The following is a 14,350-nucleotide window of genomic DNA, read 5'->3' as shown; positions in this document are numbered from 1 at the left end:
ATTATGTTTTATACGTGTGTGTGTGTGTGTGTGTGTGTTTTAAGAGCTAAACATTAGTTTGGCATAGTCAGTGAGTAAGAGTTTTTCTTAGAGAAATAGTTTATTAATATTTACTTCTACAGAAACAACTGCTGTTTCCAAGAAGAAATGCTCTAAGTGATAATTAAACATCTGAAATGCCTTCCCAATTTGTTGGTAAAATATAAAGTATGTAATAATTCTTATCTCTGCAGTATTCAAAATTAGGGCAAAGACAGGGTTAGATCTCAATATATAAAGTGTGTAATTCACTTACGGATTAAGGGTTTCCATTTGATTGTTGGCAAAGGAATAATCTCATTTCCACTACTGACAGACTCCAAGGCCTTGGGATTTGCAGGAAACTTTTCTGAGATTCTCACTGATGACTGCAGGTACAGCTGGCCTCGGTACATTCCTGAACCAACAGAACACTGTCAATCAGGCAAAGATGCTTTTAAAAGGTTCATTTTGATTAATAAAATTAGATCAATTCTAGTCATCTGCATGCTACACAGCAATCTTCAAAGAAGAAAGATAGATGGCTGAAGCCTCAAATTCAACTCAGTGATTCTCAGCAGCAGGCTCAGGCCCGCACCATGCTTCTCGCCCACTCAGCACATCGCAGAAATCACAGGAGAGCTGCTGCCGTGGGAAGTCCAGACCCAGGACAGCCTTGCATGCTCACCAGACAGCTCCCCCCAGTTCAGCAGAAACCCGTGGACACTCAGCCAGGTACTCCCACAACACATGACACGTTCTCTCCAGATCCTTGCCTTCCACCCTGAGTGAGGGTGGGGCGCACTGGCAGCACTCATAGGATCCCGAGTGTTCAATGAGCCACACTACTTAAAGTGATCGGATTCAAGAGTTTTAAAAAATTACTATATTAAAACCTCTTTTTCTTTTTTTTCCAAAACAGACAAATAACTCTTCTTTTATCATTGGTTCTTTTTAGTTGTACATAACATCAGGATTCAATGTGACATAATTATAGATGCATGGAACATAAGGAGCTCTCAGTCCCCAGTACTTCCCCTTTCCCTCCCTTCTCCTTCCCCACCACCTTCCCTCGACTCCACGTGACGAGCCGGTAGAGTGTGTTGGACATACCACACATACACACTTGCCAGTAGTGTGTGTTGGACATACCACACATACATGGAGCACAGCGTCCCCTCTTGTGCTTGCCCATGATGTACAGCTACCTGATTGTGTATTCGTATGTGGACGTAGGAAAGTGATGTCCGATTCATTCTATTATCTTTCCTTCCCCCATCCCCCCCTTTATTCCCTTTGTCTAATCCAATGAACATCTATTCTTCCCCACCCCCATATTGTGAGTTAGCATCCACATATCGGAGAGAACATTCAGTTTTTGGTTTTTTGGGTTTAGCTTATTTCACTTAGCATGTCAGTCTCTAGTTCCGTCCATTTACTGGGAAATGCCCTGACTTCATTCTTCTTTAAGGTTGGGTAATATTCCATTGTGTATACATACCACATTTTCCTTATGCATTCACCTTTCAAGGGGCACAGGTTGGTTCCATAGATTAGCCATTGTGATCTGAGTTGCTATAAACATTGATGTGGCTGTGTCGCTGTAGTAGGCTCATCTGATATTAAGTCCTTAAAGACCCACCCTTCCTTCCTTCCTTCCTTCCTTCCTTCCTTCCTTCCTTCCTTCCTCCCTCCCTCCCTCCCTCCCTCCCTCCCTTCCTTCCTTTTTTGGTATTAGGGATTGAACCCAGGGGCACTCTACCACTGAGCCACAATCCCAGCCCTTTTTGTATTTTATTTAGAGTCAGGGTCTCACTGAGTTGCTTAGAGCCTCACTAAGTTGCTGAAGCTGACTTTCAACTTCCGATCCTCCTACCTCAGTCTCCAGAGCTACTGGGATTAGAGGTGTGTGCCCCTGTGCCCAGCACTCTTAAAGGCTTTTTCAATTGCTGAGAGGCACCCAGATTTTTTTTTTTCAGATTAATTACATGTATGCATTGAAGAAAAAAAAATCCTAATTTTTTTTTGGCGGGGAGGCGGGTAACAGAGGATTGAACCCAAGGGGTACTTCACTACTGAGCCACATCCCCTTTTAAATATTCTATTTAGAGACAGGGCCTCACTAAGATGCTGAGGCTGGCTTTGAACTCGAAATCCTCCTGCCTCAGCCTCCCACCTCACTGGGATCACACATATGTGCCATGATGCCCAGCTAAAAATCCTAATTTTTCAGGGGAGAACAGACTGATACAGAGGTGAACACAGACGCAGTGGCAAATGGGAGTAAACTCTAAGGTTGTATGAGGAACTTTACACCATGCCACACAAGAAGAATATCTGTAAGCCTTTCTAATACAGGTCTTGGATGAAAAGAATGTATTGGGGTAATTAAAGGTTTCAGAAATGGACAAATGGAGAGTAGCTAGAATGGAAATCAAGGTACTCGTCTACTGGTGATGTGCCCCTGGATTGTGCTCAGGTTGGACCATAACAGGCCATCCACTGTATGTGGGAAGACACTCTCGTGGTCCCTGAGGGCCCTGCCAGGTGAGGGACGGCACTCACCCAAGTATACGCTGCTCTCCGTGGCTCCACGTGCAGCTTCCACGATGTCCTCCTCATCCTCTAAAACCTCTTCTGTAGACGTGTAACTTGTGTCATCAAAGAGACTGATCGGAATGACTTTGCCATCTCTGACCAACCAGGCAGAGGCGATCGGGGTACAAAACTAAGCAGAAACAGAGAAGAGACACCAAGGATTCAGACAGCACTAGAAGTTTCACCTTAGAAAACATCACTGAGAGTCCCCGCGTCTTAACGCACAGAGTGTCAGCTGAGAATTGGAGTGGAGCGTCTGTTCCCTCCCAGTTGGTGTGGTTGCCCAAGTGGGGAGAGACAGTCATAAGCTCAGGGGCTTTGGGTACCTGGTACTCCCACTCCAGGTGTCCTCCCTTCTTACTGAACGCCACGACCTTCCAGTCGGCTACCGAAACCTTTATCACTGTGTCCAGCATGGCGGCTTCCTGTTCTTCCACATCTGAAATAATCTTAGACTCTTCCTTGTTCCCACTGGGTCTAAAGCTGCTTTCAATAAATCCGGCTCTAGTTTCCATGTCTGGAATATACCGAAGTTCAAAGTGGCCAACACTGAAATTCCACCTTAAATTCACAAAGGTGTGTTTTAGAAATTCACACTTAAATACAGGGACCAAACAATACAGAACTCTCCTAAAACCAAAGAAGCAAATGCTACAATTTTGTGAAGAGGAGAATAAGTCAAGACTATCATATACATCTAAAAAGAATACATCAAAAATAAGCCTGAGAAACACCACCCTAATTAGATGATCAGAGTTAGTATTAACTAAAAAAACCCAAACAAAAAACCAGAAATGACTCTAGAAAGGGGTGCTCTGCCACTCCCTGCCAGAAGAGGGCCCAAGAGAGCATCCTGACACGGCAGAGACTGGTTCTCGGGAGCCAAGGACAGGCTGTGCCAGTCTCTCAAAGATGGGCAGATCTTTACATTCATGAGCCACCTTAAAACGAGGTGGCATGCAGTCTGCTTATCAGTCCTCAGGGCGCATTTCATCCATGGGCAGAGAAATCAACACCCCAGTGGTGTGCCAGTGAGTGGAGCCCAAGCAAGAGGCCACACAAATGGGTCTTCTAGGAGACAGACACGAGGCCATGTCCCTCAGCGCCAGTGTCCCCCATGGACAGGCCATGGCATGTCCTGGCCCCTGCCCACACAGGGGCATTGACATTTCCTCGTGATTAGTAAGTAGCAAACCCACCCTTTAAGGAGTGTGGACCTCGGGCCCTCCCTTCCCTTTCCTGGTCACTGGGAGCTCTGCTAAGATGTCTGCTTTTGGGGGCTGAGCTCATCCCACCGGGATACAGGACACCAGGCCATGGGCAGATGCACAGCCCACTGAAGGGAGAGAGGATGAATGGGATCTTCACTGAACTGCACTGCATCAGACTGGACAAAACCGGTTCCCTCTCAAATGATGAAGGTGGGATCTAAAGAACTGAATATCAGTGTTGGGAAACCTGGCAAGGGATACAGGATCAGCATTTCTTATTTCTTATTCACATATCTAAACATAGGAATTGCATAAGGGGTTCATTATTTGAAGATGAAAACAAAAGGAATCCAATCAAGTGAACGATTTTAATACTTTGGGTAAAATGATCACTCTAAAACTAAAAGAGAGATCAGCTATGAAACCCCTACTAGCAGAACTACAGTGGTGAAGAGGTCCAGGCCTAGAGAAGCATGTTGACTTTGTCTTAAGAGCTTTCTTCATTCAGAACTCCTACCACTGAGGCTCTGCCAAAAACGTCTGGACCTAAGATCACCCTCATTCGCAGCCACCCCAGGGCCCTGGCCACCCCGTCCGGAAGCACACAGTGAGGTCAGACCAGCCCCTGCAAATAATCAGGAGGCCCATGTCTCAGAAGCGAGGAGCCGCTTCCAGGGCAATAGGAGATCCCAGGACCCCCACGGAGGAGACTCGAGAGTGCTGCTCTGGGTGCTTCCAAAGGGCCCGCGAGCGACAGCCCCAATACCCACTTCTCATTGCCACTGCGGGGTCCGACGGCCCTCACGGTCTTCTGGGTGCGCTGCAGAAGCAGGATGTCCTCTTCTTCCTCCAGCTCATCGCTATCCCACCGGCGACAACCCAGGGCAGAACAGATGTACCTCACCTACAGAGACAAGGCCAACGAAGGGGACAGTCACGGAGGGCAGAGATATGACAAGTCTCCACAACTTTAAAAAGTAAAGGAAATCAAGGAAACGTGTGAGGAGGTGTCCAAGACGTGAGAGCATCTGTTGGATCACTGGTCCCTCACTGAGGGAACAGGTGGCTGTCCACAGGGTCAAGCTAGGTAAACACAGCAGCCACTGATCCCATCATCACATCCTCACTGCCTTGGGAGGACCCCAGCTGCTGAGGTGGGAATAGAAACAGGTGGCCCCAGGAACGCTGCCCAGGTCTCCAACTGTCAAGATAACGTCTGCAAAGCAGGGGACACAGAGGCGTGGCTACTGACCTTTCCTCCCCATCTCAGCTTGGTTGAGGTTCCCTTTCCTACTTCAAAGTTCTCCTTTTAGAACAAATGCTGTCCTCAGGGGAAAATCTCAACCTACCTCCACTAGGGACACTGTGATTGGGAGTACTTCTCCCCCCTCAGTGTCCCCAGAACACGTGGCCACTCACCTTCCCACTGTAGGCACTGAGGCCATACGTCGTGAGCGATTTCCCTCCAACCAAAACAACATCATCTCCAAATTTATAAGAAGCTTCGAGGAGAGACTCGACCGTGAAGGGAACCGTCTCCATGCTCTCCCGGTCCCGGTCCCACTGAAAGAGGTCCCCATCCAGGGAAGGGATGATCACCTTGTTCCCAAACACCTAAAACAGAAGCTGGCTTTTAAAAAGGTCGTCTTCTTTTATTTTTTATCTTTTCCAGTGCTGGGGAGAACTCAGGGCCCATCAAGCAAGTGCTCTACCACTGAGCCACACCCTCAGCCCCTTTCACTAGGAGGCAGGGCCTTGCTAAGTTGCCCGAGTTGGCCTCTAACTTGCCATCCTCCTGCCTCAGCCTACCAAGGTGCTAGGGTTACAGAGTGCCCACCTGCCCAGCAGGCTTTAACTTGAAGGAAGAGCAGCACCCAAGCTCCTGAGCAGCACAGGAAACAGCCAGCCCATCAGCTCAGGGTGACTGTGAAGACCTGCTAAGTGCTCACAGGGTGCGCACACACAGCTCTCAGGACTGGCCTTTCTCAGACCTTCTGTGGTGAGGAGTAGCCAAGCGAGCCTGGGGAGCCCTGAGGCACAGGGCCACACGGCAGAGGGCAGCGCGGTTGCCTACGTGGGTGACAGGCAGTACTTTCCATGCTTGCTTTACCCAGGCCAGCTGCTGTCACAGACTCAGTGCAGGGAACACAGGGCTGACCCGTGGCCACACTACTGACTTCCTTGAGTCTCCCCGGCCAGGGCGTGGTCCCCAAGCATCCTGGCTGCAGCACTCCTTGCTCAGGGGTCCTTCCCCTTCAGACAGGTGCATGGAGGCCCCGCACACAGGGCAGTCTGGAGGTCAGAAGGGACAAGCGGGCCAGACCAGCAGCCCATCCTTCAGAGAAGCCAAAGGGACTCCCATCGGGAGACAACTGCTCAGTAGGTAAGCAGTGGGGGAATGCAGCGCCATGGGCAAAAGGGGCCTGGATGACGTGGGGGGCCATCCACAGAGTGCTTGGGGTCCATGGTGCTAAGGTGGCGGCAACTGGCAGAGAGTGGCGGGAGGGTCGCCGGCTGACTACCATGCTGGACCTGGAAGGGCTTCCCAAGGTCTTGAGGCGGCCGACCCGTCATGAACAGCCGGGTGGGACAGAGGCAGAGCAGGCCAAGGCCAGGTGGGGAGCTGGGGGGCACCTGGGCCAAGCAGGGGGTGTCCTGCTGGGTTCCAGGAGCCCAGGGCGGCTCCGTGGGCATCGAGCCTCCTGAGCAAGAGCTCTGGTACCTGCCTGGGCCACCCGGCCTGGCTGAGCAGAGCTGTCTGCTCTCCTTCAACCAACAGCACAGCTGCCTCCTTCTCATCCAGGCCCCAAGCTTTGGAAAAAGGCAATGTGAGGTGGTATGCAGACCCCAACACCCCCTACCAACCCACGCTGGGCGGCACCACCCTTGGAACAGCTCCTCTGCTCGCCAGCCCTCTTGGTGGGTGAGCAGCAGGCACTCTCCACCCTCCTTCAGGGGCTCCACTCTCCCTCCTAGTCCCCAGTCCCCAACCTGGACTCTGGAAGAAGCTGCCTGATTCTCACTCCCTCCCTCACCCCTGGCCTCAAACTTGTGATCCTCCTGCCTCAGCCTCTGGAGTAGCTGGGATCACAGGCATGCAGCTGGCACCACAGTGTATGTTTGACTTCTCTCAAATGTCGTGCATAAGGGAGAGATCCAGAGAGTGAGTGAGAGCACAGTGCCCTTGTGTCAGTGATAAAGCAAACCACCGGGGTTGGGTAGGTATAGATCTGGGTGCTTAGGGTTCTCTGTGCTGCCACTTTAATTTCTGCAGCTTTCTGTAGTTTGAACCATTTCCAAGATGTGAGGTTACACATAAAGATGGTCAAGAGGCTTGTGGGAGCTCCATAATTAAATGCAGAGACTATAAATTGAAGGTTCACCACAATTCTGGGAACTTAATTTTTTCATCTATTACTCTTCAAATGGGGCCAGGCATTAGTGGTCAGCAGCAGAGAGATGGCTCTTCTGCACAGCAGCAGCTGGTCCTGAGGGAACATGGGGCTCGTAGGTGCACAGCACAAGTCACACAAACATGATCTGTGCACTCCAAAAGAAAATAAAACTCAGATTTGATTTTTTAAAAATTTTTAAATATTTTTATTTTATTTATTTATTTTTATATGGTGCTGAGGATCGAACCCAGGGTCTCGCATGTGTGAGGCGAGCGCTCTGCCGCTGAGCCACAACCCCAGCCCTCAGCTTTGATTTTAAGAGTGTGGTTTAAGTTGGGTGCAGTGATGCACGCCTGTAATCCCAGTGGCTGGGGAGGCTGAGGCAAAAGGATCACAGGTTCAAAGCCAGCCTCAGCAACTGAGCAAGGCCCTCTCTCAAAACAGAAAAGGGCTAGGCATGTGGCCTCAGTGGTTGGTTAAGTGCCCCCAGGTTTAATTCCTGGCCCCCCCCCAAATGTGGTTTAAACAAACAAGGAAGTTCAATATGATTGACCATGTTGAGAAAATTGCTTTATTTTAGGAGTTCAATCCTCAACAGCATTAACTAAGTGCGAAACATAAAACAACCACAGAAAAGGAGGATGACTCAATCCTGAGTCGTCATGTCACATTTCTGGGCTGTGACTGCAAGGGCCATTTTGAAGGCTGCTCGGCACCAATTGGCTGCTGATGAGTCACTGGGCTGCTGACCTCGCCCTGGCCCTCTGCAGGCCTTGGGCTGCACATGAGGAAGCAGATGGTGTTTTTCCTTGAGAGCCTGAGAGAGCTTGTGTCCAAATGCTGCTCAGGTAGGGATGACATCATCCTCACAGTGGCATTATCTCACCACCAGGCAAAGGGATGAGTCACCCTCTTAGGCTGCAGGAGCACTTCCTCCCCCTCCCCAGCCCTCCTTCCCCTGCACAGACCTGTCCCTGCGAGCTTCTATGGGTTCTGATTCGCTGCTCTGCATCTCAAGCTCATTATGGACTTGCTGTTTGAAAAGAATAAATGCTTGTTGTTTTGTGTTTGTTTTCTCCGTTTGTTTTTCCCTGTCCATAATTTTAGAGTAAAAGGTCTGGCACCTGCAGCACAGCAACCAGGAGTCTGTGCAGCCACCGAGCAGTTCAATAAGGCTATTCAATTCTGCTCCTGAGGAATGCAGGTGGCCTAAGGAGCACCAGGCGCAACCATGGCAAGCCCTGCTGCTCTCGCTGCTGCTCACTGAGCTCAGGCGCAGAACCAGAGCTGGGATTTTCAAGTGGAAGAAGGAACCCCAATTAAGAAACAAAGAGGTCCGACTGCTAAGGCAACCACCAGGAGCAGTGAGAGCCCACATGCCTCAGCTCTGCGACCACGTCACCGCCACCTGTTACAACCGACTCCCCACACCCTCACAGGCACACCTTCACCCCACTTCTACAGGCATCCGTATGTTGAGACGCCAGATCGTCTGTCCTAGAGAAATGTCCCCCAGTCAGGATTTTGCATGTCATTTAACTTGTTCCTTTATTTCCCGAATTTCCCAAAAAGTGTGATGAGACTGGGAACTTGGGCCTAATGCAAGTTCAACGTTTTGGACGAGAACACTTCATAGCTGCTGTTGTGTACTTCCTGTTACACTAGAAGTTCGCAGCTGCAGCCCACGGGCCAGGTTCATTAATTGCAATAGAGACCATGTGACCAGTAAGCTTTCTGTTGCTGTGACCAAAATACCTAACTAACAGCGTAGAGCTTATTCTGCCCCAAGGTTTCTAGGGGTCAGTCCTTGACCAGCTGACTCTTGCTCTGGGCCTGAGGCAGACCATCATGCAGAGGATGTGGGGGAAGATGGCTGCCCAGGTCAGGGCAGCCAAAAGGCAGAAAGAGGGGAGGAGCCACAGGGAGAGTGCACCCTCCAGGGCATGCCTGTGACCCACCCCCTGAAGCCACACGCCCCTGCCTCTAGTCAGCACCTCCTTGCCCCACACAAACTGGCCCCACAGGAGACATCTGGTGTCCCTGTTGTTTTCATGCCATGAGGTACAGCATTTGGTGGCCTGGCTTCCACTGATGTACTATCAATCCATGGGCTCAGGGGGTCAGCCCCATCCCTTCCTTTAAAAAGTCTCCCACCTTAATAGTTACTGATGAACAAGTGAGTAGATACAATGCTATCTCCAACTCTGTCATTCTTTCTGCATTTATTAGCTCTAATGTCCCTATGAGGAACTTCCCCTGCTGCTCTGGAAGCCAGCTGTGTATACACAGCACATCGTCAACTAGTAGTTGCACCACTGTGGAATCCCAATGTGGGCAACCCGTGGGCACCGAGCCTGGGAACGCTGGTGAGGCCAGCAAAGAGCAAAGGGACACGCTGGCCGGTCCCAACACCACAGAAGCCAAGTTCACGGACAAGCCAAGAAGCCCCGAGAGTCAAAAGAAGAATGGGGAGGAAACGTGGCAAGACACGGCATCACCAGGGGTTGACGTGAAGGCAGAAGTAACAGATGATCAGGAGAAGACGGAGGACACCACCACGGCTGCTCCAGGGCACACTCCCCTGCCTGCTTGGAATCCAGGGAGCCTCCACAGGCCACCACAGGAATGGATGCCACCAGGATGACCCCAGGAACCAAGAACACCCGGCCTCACCAATGCTAGGAGGTGCAAGGGGTGTCCCTGAGCTCCAGGGACATGCAACCCCTGCCTCCTGTCATCTGGAAACTCCCCTTACCAGGACAGTACCTCTGGAGCCACAGGATGCTCTGCACAGAGGCCGAGGGCATTGGCCACACAGGAAACCAAGACCTACCGCAGGTGCGCAGCGCACCTCGCTGGCCCGATGGCAGCTCTGCTGGCCAACACAGTTGCTCACACTACCTCACTGGCCCCACGATCCTTCTCCACGGATATTTTCAAAGGTATGCCTTCTGGACCCCCAGATTGCTGACTGAGGGTCTCACCGCGTAGGTGTCCACAGGCCTCCTGACCCTTCCTGGTTTTTCCTGTGCTCCCAATTCTGCCACAATGAAAATGAAAGGAATTCATTCTCTTCTGCTGTGGACCTTCGGTGACACTCAGATGAATCAAGGGCTGTCTCCGGGAGCCTTGTGCCTGTTCTAAGCCATTTAGCCATCGCTAGCCGTAGAAATATTTATAGTTAAAAATACCTTTCTAGTACTCACACCAAGTAACAGGAAAGACTGAAGTAAGGTGAGAAAGTCCATAAAATCCCACCAGAACCACCCAGCCCTGGAGACCCTAAGCCCCACCAGAACCACCCAGCCCTGGGCACCTGCAACCCCAACAGAACCCACCCAGCCCTGGGCACCCGCAGCCCCACCAGAACCCACCCAGCCCTGAGCACCTGCAGCCCCACCAGAACCCACCCAGCCCTGGAGACCCTCAGCCCCAGGAGAACCACCCAGCCCTGGGCATCAGCAGCCCCATCAGAACCCACCCAGCCCAGGGCACCCACAGCCCCACCAGACCCACCCAGCCCAGGGCACCCTCAGCCCCACAGAACCACCCAGCCCTGGGCACCCTCAGCCCCACCAGAACCCACCCAGCCCAGGGCACCTGCAGCCCCACCAGAACCCATGCAGCCCTGAAGCGCTCATCCGTGATTACCGCTCTCTCTAGATACTGCATTTGGAGGGTGGCCCTCAGTGTTCCCCTGTCTCCTCCTTCCAGGGGAGGATGTTCTCAGTTCCCACGACACTAGCTCTTCTGTGTGCAGCCCCCAGTCCCTCGCCCCACCCCACGACTGCGGGCCCCCCGCATCCCGCGGTGGCGCTCCAAACAAGCCGTCCTTCCTCCGCAGCCCTCTTCTTAGCTCACCACTCGATTTTCCTTGTCTTTTAGTCCCCACCCTGAGGGCTGGTCAGAGTAGCTTCTCAGAGCAGATGAGAAGGGGCTGCGGGCACCAGCAGGTGGAGGCAGAGGCCGTCCCACAGGTGGACAGCCGCTCTGCCACGGGCACTGGCCATCCTCTCGCCCGTCACGGGCACCATCACTGGTGCTCCTCTCTAGCGGCGGCACAGGTGCCCCATGAGGGATGAACAGGTTCAGGGTGTGCCCAGCGTGGTCTGGGGCCACCCACTGGGGCTGTCCACATGCAGGTGCAGCTCAAGGTGCGCGCGCGCACACACACACACACATACACACACACACACAAACACACACATGACGTGTCTGATAAAGCCCACCCAGAATCACAACTACTAGTGCAGCAAATGCCAATTGGGAGCTCAGGTGTTTGAAAGTGTGAACTGTCCAGAGGGAGGTGGAGGCCGGGGCCAGTCTTGGCCTTCCATCTCAAACCACGCTGGGCTACTGTGAGCCCCAACTGTCTTATCTGAAAAGTGGGGGTTAACAGGACCATGGACTTCATGAGGCCTGTGAGTGGTCAAGAGCGGACGTGGGGTCACTTTGCAAGCCAGCATGCTCCACACAGTTCACAGAGTAATTGTCTGTGGCTGCTTTTCTGACTCCTAAGGTAATCTGTACACAAGATCAGGCATGTGTCTGTGCCTGTGATAAAAAAGTTAATAGAAAAATCTTAATCTGGAAACATCTGACTGCCTATGATTTATCACAGGGCTTCATTTTATTCTCTATAAGGATACTACAGAAAAAAGCTGTGGCTCATTAACACAAAGTCTCAAAAATAATTAAAGCTTTTTATTATTCAAAGAGCTGCTCCAAGGGCTGAGGTCGTGGCTCAGCGGTAGAGCACTTGCCTAGCACGTTGAGGCCCTGGATTCAATCTTCAGCACTACATAAAAACAAACAAAATAAAAGTATTGTGTACAACTAAAAAAACATAAATATTAAAAAAAATTCTGAATAGCAGTTTGTCTAAATAAAAAATATATGATTAAAAAAAAAAAAGAGTTGCTCCAAAGGCAAATTTAAGGCAGAAGAGGCAGAAAGCTTCATCAGGTCAGGTCAGCCCTTTCTTAACTGTGGATTCACAACATAAAAACAAAGCCCCATCTTGGGAGGCAGAAGTCAGTGGGTGGCGAAATTGAGGACAGCCTGGGCAACACAGCAAGCCCCCACCCCCCTCCCGGTCTCAAAAACAGAAAAAAAAAAAAAAAAAAAAACCTCAAAAACCAACAAAGATTAATCCAATGGATACCAGTTTCTGATTTATCAGAAATCTCTATCAGCCCTAAAACTCCTCTTCGATATTAACACAGAAGCTCTGATGGACGGTGAAGAACTTCATCAATCACTACAGAAAACGAACACCAAAGAGAAGGTACAGGTGCATTTCTGCATATTTCAGTTCTTCAAAACGATCCACTGTATCGGACTTAACTCAGTAACTCTTAAAACTCAATGAGCCAGCTACACACACAGACAGCAAGACGGCTGATGCCCCAAAACTGTTGCACTGTGGAGACACTGTTTCTGTTTCCCTGGAAACAGGAGAATTTCTCTGACAGGGAAAATACCAGGAAGACTGCTGAAAGTCAGGGTCCCTGGGAGCCATACCCCAGGCCCAGGGAAGGAGCATCAAGGCTGACCACTAGGGGGAGTGCCTGAGAGCAGGGGCCCAGAGATTGCACAGTGGTCCCCAGAACACACCTCAAGAGACAGCTAACTGCAACCACAGAAGGAAAAGCCCAGAATGATGTAGCCCTTGTTATCTTCAAAGGCTGTGAATCAATAATCGAGAACAATCAGCAAGCAAGGAGGTGAGAAGGGTTAAATTCTCTTTCCTTGCCTTAGTCAACCCACAGAAGATCTCAAGGGAGACTCCCAAGCTGGCTTTTCAAGCAAACCTCGCACACCTACAGCGAGAGTACACGGATTTTAACAGTGGTCTCTGCCTTCGCCTGGATGAACACGCATTTATGAAGTCAGATAAAGGACAAGCACCAAGATTCTGCATCCAAAACAGGGGGTCAAATCAATTTCTCACCTAGTAACATGCGTGCTGGAATAAGTTGGTTTAGGTCTCAGCACTGCTCTCAGCCCTGCTAAGGGATTCATAAAACAAAATTAAATCAAAGCACTGTTTCATGTCTAAAATTAAAAGAAAAGCAATTAACCCAAGCAATTATTTAAATATCGGCTTGCTACATAATTGACATTCTTCAAATAAACCACCATCTCAGAAAACACAACCAGACTCAAAATGCACTGTTAATGCACAAATGGAGAAACACAGAATGACTTGGACGACTTCAGCAGGAGCTACAGAAACTTTAAAAGTTTACTGCAGGGCCTTTCAGTAAAGCAGCCCAAGGGTCTGCAAACGGACCCCTAGTGGGAGTCAGCAACCACAAAGGTGCTCCCTTCAGAGCCACCCTGCTCTAAGGCCTGGGAGGTACAGCGGGGTGGGAGAGAGAATGGCACCACCCTCAAGCTCGCCTGCCTTTCTCTGCACCTGCCTGAAACAGAAAAGCAAGGCCCCAGGGAGAAGCATGCCCAAAATAAAACAAAGCCCCAAACTAAGTATAGGCTCACAGTAGAGCTGTTTGTTCTTTTAGGGAGGAAAGAGGGGCATAAAAAACAGGAACAAAGGTGGTGTCTCTAAATGATGAGATGATAAAGGTGTTTGTTTAGTATGAGTTATATACCCAGATGTAATTACAATATTCTTTACAAAGCATTCTAAACAGAGGAAAGAAGGTCTTTGTATTTATATGCATGTTGCAAGACATAAGGAAGTAGACAGTTCAAGGATCTTATCTACACAGATTTAAAGTGTGATCCAAAGGACACCCAGAGACCTCCCAAAGGAAGACTGTTATGCTAAGACAATCTGAGAAAGGATGCCCCAAAACTGTGGTTTTGCACATGTGCATGTGCAACATAAAGCATTTCACCTCAGCAGGTCTTCTGAAAACTAAACACAAAATGCTGAGCTGCTATTAACGTCAGAAGAGACCAGGCTTAGTAGCCAGGGCACATCTGTCAGCCTGCAAGGATGAACCAGCCCATCATCCACCCTGACACATGTGCCTGTGAGAGCTCCTCCTGTACTGATAATCCCCTGAGGAAGTCTGTAGACACCCAGTCAACAGCAGAGAGCGGCCATCCAGAGCTGTGCCCCCAGGCAACCCCCTTCTTAACACAAGGTAAAACACCTGC

At 50.3% G+C, this 14,350-nt stretch overlaps 1 protein-coding gene across 1 annotated transcript in view; it reads right to left on the bottom strand.

Moving 5' to 3' along the window:
- The window catches only part of Eif2ak3 (eukaryotic translation initiation factor 2 alpha kinase 3), a 61,607-nt gene that overhangs the window by 23,490 nt on the left and 23,767 nt on the right, over nucleotides 1-14,350 (bottom strand). The window contains exons 3-7 of the mRNA XM_077105152.1: nucleotides 5,247-5,441; nucleotides 4,598-4,731; nucleotides 2,943-3,177; nucleotides 2,584-2,746; nucleotides 296-436 (exon numbers count right to left, since the gene is read on the bottom strand). Of these exons, the coding sequence (XP_076961267.1) occupies nucleotides 296-436; nucleotides 2,584-2,746; nucleotides 2,943-3,177; nucleotides 4,598-4,731; nucleotides 5,247-5,441 (868 nt within the window). The remainder of the gene's footprint in view (nucleotides 1-295; nucleotides 437-2,583; nucleotides 2,747-2,942; nucleotides 3,178-4,597; nucleotides 4,732-5,246; nucleotides 5,442-14,350) is intronic.

Source organism: Callospermophilus lateralis, chromosome 14 (genome assembly GCF_048772815.1).
Source record: "Callospermophilus lateralis isolate mCalLat2 chromosome 14, mCalLat2.hap1, whole genome shotgun sequence".
NCBI lineage: Eukaryota > Metazoa > Chordata > Mammalia > Rodentia > Sciuridae > Callospermophilus > Callospermophilus lateralis.
Note: the sequence above shows the minus strand (reverse complement) of the source record. Positions and strands in the feature narration are given on the sequence as shown.